The 4,907-nt window shown below is 59.4% G+C and overlaps 1 protein-coding gene across 1 annotated transcript in view; it reads left to right on the forward strand.

Moving 5' to 3' along the window:
* The window catches only part of LOC105824406 (clathrin heavy chain 2-like), a gene marked incomplete at its 3' end in the record, with an annotated part of 12,723 nt that extends 7,833 nt beyond the window's left edge, over window positions 1-4,890 (forward strand). The window contains exons 3-4 of the mRNA XM_012661830.1: window positions 2,459-2,680; window positions 4,815-4,890. Of these exons, the coding sequence (XP_012517284.1) occupies window positions 2,459-2,680; window positions 4,815-4,890 (298 nt within the window). The remainder of the gene's footprint in view (window positions 1-2,458; window positions 2,681-4,814) is intronic.
* Window positions 4,891-4,907: the final 17 nt, after the last annotated feature.

The raw sequence follows: 4,907 nt of genomic DNA on the forward strand, positions 1-4,907 counted from the left end.
ATTGTTTTAAAGCTGTGCATGGTAACACACCTGTAGTCGCAGCTACTGGGGAGGCTGAGGCAGGAGGATCACTTGGGAGGGAAAAAACCAAAACATTTGTTTTTCTGCCAGTGAGAGATGGCTTAGCACCACTCTGAGATCCAGATCCGGGCACCTGCTTGGCAGGTTGGGCTGTCTGGAGAGATCGCCAAGACCCTGAAGGCACTGCCATCCTCCGCTTAGCCCAGCCGTCTCCCCAGTGGGGTAGAGTGCAGCTATACAGAGGGCCCTTGTCATAATACGCAGCCGAGCTGATTCCCAAGGGCTCCATGGCCAGGAGACCCTGGAAGCCCCCAGCAGATCGTGAGCTTGATCCAAGGGTGTTACTTCTCTGAGTTGTCCTTGGGCATTTCTGCCTTCCCAGGACAGACAGCTGCCATCTCTTGCCTAGCACAAGGTCTCACTCTCATGGCACCAGGGTGAGCTCTTGGCTTAGACTCCATTGAGGCCTGTGACCCCTGATATTGGGGTCACATTGAGCTTCACCCCAAGTTGCCATCTCCAGAGTTTTGGACTGTTCTGTGACAGCTGCTAGCCCTTAGTGACAGTGCTCGTGGTCCTGCCTAGGGTGCCCATGGGGCCCTGCACGGGATGCTGAGAGGAAACGCTGCTAAAGCTCTGACACTGCACGTGAAGGTCTCGGGACCTGGCACTGGGAGGTGACAGCCGGGCTCAGACACACCTAGGGAAGCACACCCTCCCCCGCCCCCAGCTGAGTGTCACAGCCACTGTGTCCTGCCCACACGGTGTCTGCCAGGGGCTTCAGTGCACAGCCTCTCGCCACTCAGGCAGTGAGGGGTGAGTGGTGTTGTAACTGCTGCCAGAGGCCTGTTGGCCTTTCCAGCCACCCACTCAGAGCCACGTGGGCCAAGAAGGGAGCCCAGAGGACAAAGCCACAGATAGATAGTGGCTCTCAGTCAGAGTGACTTTGGCCCTTGGGGGACATTTGGTTGTCACAGTTGGGGGTGTGGCACTACTGGTGGGAGGTAGAGGCAGGGACGGTGCCCACAGCCCCGATGCACAGGCCTCCAGCGTCAGCCCTGCAGCCACAGCTAAAGCCTCTGGGGAGGGGTGGCCAGGTCACAGCATGCCCAGTCAGGCAGTGACAGGAAGAAGTATTTCCAAATGACAGAAATAGAGATTAGATAAAAGCACGGTGGACAGTGACAGCAGCGAGGTTTGGGGTATGCACTGTGCATAGGAAGCTCCGGGTGCTGAGGAACATGGGACGGGCAGGATGGGAGGCAGCTGCTTTGGGGTTGAGTGTGGACCGACGTGGGAGGAGCCCAGGACCTTCCAAGGCCAGGGGTGGAGAACGGGCTGCAGAAGGTAAGGTTCATGTGGGAGGGACCAGCGCAGGACCTCAGGCTCTGGTAGGGGTCCAGGAGGAGGGAGGTGGACACAGGGACGAGGACAAAGAGCTGCCTGAGAGTGGCACGGGCTAGGGTGGTGATGAGAAGGGAGGGGGAGGGAGCAGCTCAGACTTGAGCGGGCTCCCAGCTGTGGGAGCAGGTGCAGCTGGGACCTGGGAGTCCTCTAGGAAGCCACTAGTGCACAGCTGAACTTGTGGTCTGGAGCACAAGGCTTCTGGAAACATCCACTCTCTGGTGATAGAGGTTGAGGAGGTGCCCACGTTCAGGTGCAGGCTGCAGACGAGCCAGGGAGACGGGGCAGGACTGAGCGAGCTGAGCAGCGGGCAGCCAGGGGCTCTTTCCTGAGGGGAAGGTCCAGAGGGGGCTGCGTGGGGCTGGCTCACAGCGGCTGGGTCCACGTGGAAGTGGAGACTGAGCGTCCTCAGGAGTCGCCAGAGCAGAAGTCAGAGGCGACAGTGGGCATGTGGAGCAGGACCACCACGGTTGTCCCCGGAGAGTGCAGCAACTGTGAGCACTGATCTCTGGGTCTCAGGCTCCCAGTCTCCGAAAGGGGTGACGGCAGCCCCTGCTGGAGTCAGGCGACCAGCTCCAGCATGTGGCTGGAGAATAGAGAACCACTATAGAGGGCACTGGTTTCCTAATGACTAAGGATGTAGCATCATTGTGTAAACAGTGTTTTAGATAAACAAATTTGCAAGGATGAAAATGACAGGAGGTTTTGAGGGACCTGAAGGAAAAGCAAGTTGCTGTTTCCCAAGCACTAGCCATGCCCCGCGCTGGCCCCAGACTGCCGCACACGCCCTCTGCCCATGGTCACTGGCCCTGAGGCCAGAGCCCCTGTCTCCCAGGGTACCTGCACCCATGTGGGCCACCTCTGAGCAGCCAGGTGCAGGGACCAGCTCGGCCACATGTCCAGACTGGCTCCGGAATGCAGGGAGGGCCTTCGTAGAGCCTGGCACTGCTCCCTGCCCTGCCAGCCCAGTCACCTGCGGGCTCGAGGCCTCTGCCTGCAGGGCAGCTGGGCCATGTGTCTTCCTTGGCTGCAGGATGCCATGCAGCACGCCGCAGAGTCGCGGGATGCCGAGCTGGCCGAGCAGCTGCTGCAGTGGTTCCTGGAGGAAGGCAGGCAGGAGTGCTTTGCAGCCTCACTCTTCACCTGCTACGACCTGCTCCACCCGGACGTGGTGCTTGAACTGGCCTGGAGACACAACCTCATAGACTTCACCATGCCCTACTTCATCCAGGTGATGAGGGAGTACCTGAGCAAGGTGAGCATGTGGGCCCAACCAGCCCTGACCTGCCTTCAGGAATGGCCTCTTCCCTTCACACTCAAGTGGTTTTCTGCCCAATATTAACCCCTCCAGAAAGTCACCATGGTGGGTGTCGAGCAGAATTGAGCACTTCCCCCTCTCAGCAGCTCTCCTGCAGATCCCGCCCAGGGAGCTAGTAGCATGCGCACGGCCAGGGAGCATGACAGGTGCTCACCAGTGGCCCTGGGTTTCATCAGGGTGACAGTGAGGCACCAGCTGGTGACAGCCTGTGGGGCTCAGACAGCCTCCAGTGGAGTCTGGGGTATAGCTGTGGGGTTACCTGTTGTTGGTAACCCCTTGGCTGAACACGTAGTAGGAATGTTAATGCAAGCATTGAATCCTTCTAACAGCTGTAGCTTTATCTGCCTCATCAAGGTAACAGTGTCTGATTTAAAAACTCTCCCTGGTTTCAAAGCCCTAGGAGTCCGTGTCTGGGACCTAGCCACTGTCCAGAGACCTGTGTCACTTGGTCCAGTTTGTGGTTTCGAACACTGTGGAAAACCTGCCTCTCAGCAGCACCTACTTGCCCATCCAACCGTACACTTGCTCTCCTTCAAGCCAAATGGAGACCCCAAAGCCACTTGTGCTGAGGCTTCTTTCTGTGGTGCAAGGGAAAGGAGGGGCCTCCTAGGTTAGCAAGGGCAGGAAGAAACAAGAAGGGGGCTAGTGCTGCCAGCTCTGGCCGGGAAGGGCTTGCAAGGCTGCCTGCACCTGCAGAGCCTCTGGGAAACTACCCAGCCCCCAGCGAGGGCCACCCCGAGGCCATGCAAAACCATCGCCTGCTGCAGGAGAAGGAGGCATTCCCACCCACACAGACACCTGAGTGTGAGGCTCCCTGGTGACTCTCCAGGGGTAGAGCAAAGGGTACCCTGACCACGTGGCCTGAATTGCATTGTCTGCCAAGGACTTGGGGGAGCACATTCCCTTTCTGTGGTGGATGACGAGTTCATCCCGGCAATCATTGTCACCGTGGCAGCACTGTGGCTACACAGCCAACTCAGGGTTGTCATCAGAGGACACTGCTCCTTGGCCTGGGGTTCCCAGACCCCTCCACTATCCCTGGGAGGTGGTGACTGCCACGGCACCTGCTCCTGCTGCCCACCTGCGCCTGCCAGAGCCAGACAAGGTGCCTGTCATGGGGAGAGGGTCAGAGAGAGCAGGGGGTCATCCCTCTGAGATGCCCCCATGACACTCTGCTAGTGGAGGGTGTAGGCCCCGCTCAGAACTCAGCCCTGGGCATCAGCAAGCTGGAAGCAGAAAGGACAGACTACGGGGCCAGCATGCCGGTCGGCCTCCTTTCCCTTTCAGCCCTGGGCTGGGGCAGCTGGGAGCTGGCAGGGGGCCTTGCCCGACTGCCCCAGAGCCAAGCTCACAGTGGGCACGTTCTTTCTTCTTACTCAGCGCTTGTTTGAGGGGATCCTAGAAGCACAGTTGCTGCTGCCCCCACCAACAGTGTCGCGCCTCTGCCAGCCCCCAGCACCACCTCACTCTCTCCTGCCCAGCCTGTGAGCTCGGCACAGGGGCAGCTCTGAGCTGGGGCGGTGGCTGGTCAAGCCTCAGGGAAGAGTAAGGAGGCAGCTAGTCCTCAAATGCCTCTCAGGGGAGTGTCCTAGGTGCCAGGTGACCTGCCTCCTGAGGACCACATGATCTCTCTGCTGGCTAGGAGGGGCGGGCAGCCCAGACTGGCTGTTCGCTGCACATTGCCATAGCCCTACAGGTCTGTAAGCAGTGTGTCCCTCTGTCTGAAGGAGGACCCCGCCCCCATGAGCCAGGCCACACTCATGGTCTGCAGCCACCACTCCTGTAGTACACCTGGGGGCCAGATGCCCACGGGAAGCTGCTGGGCTGGAACAGCACCTGGGCTCCACCAGATGCTCCATCTCAGCCCAGCTACAGAGGCCTCATCATGGCCTCCCTGCATTCAAAATGTGCTTGGGGTATGGAGCCAGCCACTGCACGCCTGCCCATGTGCATGTCCCCGGCTCCAACTCTCCTGGGGGGTCCCCGTGTCCTGACCTCTTACTCCATGTTCACCCAGAGGCCTGAACCATGCTGTCAGGTGGGTGCTCACATTCCCTCGCCTCTTTTGCAGGTGGACAAACTGGATGCCTCGGAGAGTCTGCGTAAGCAAGAGGCACATGTGGCAGAGCCCGCCCCTCTCATGTTTGGTAGGTGGCATCTGTTG

The sequence above is a fragment of the Propithecus coquereli genome, unplaced genomic scaffold (assembly GCF_000956105.1).
Source record: "Propithecus coquereli isolate 6110/MARCELLA unplaced genomic scaffold, Pcoq_1.0 Scaffold738, whole genome shotgun sequence".
Lineage (NCBI taxonomy): Eukaryota > Metazoa > Chordata > Mammalia > Primates > Indriidae > Propithecus > Propithecus coquereli.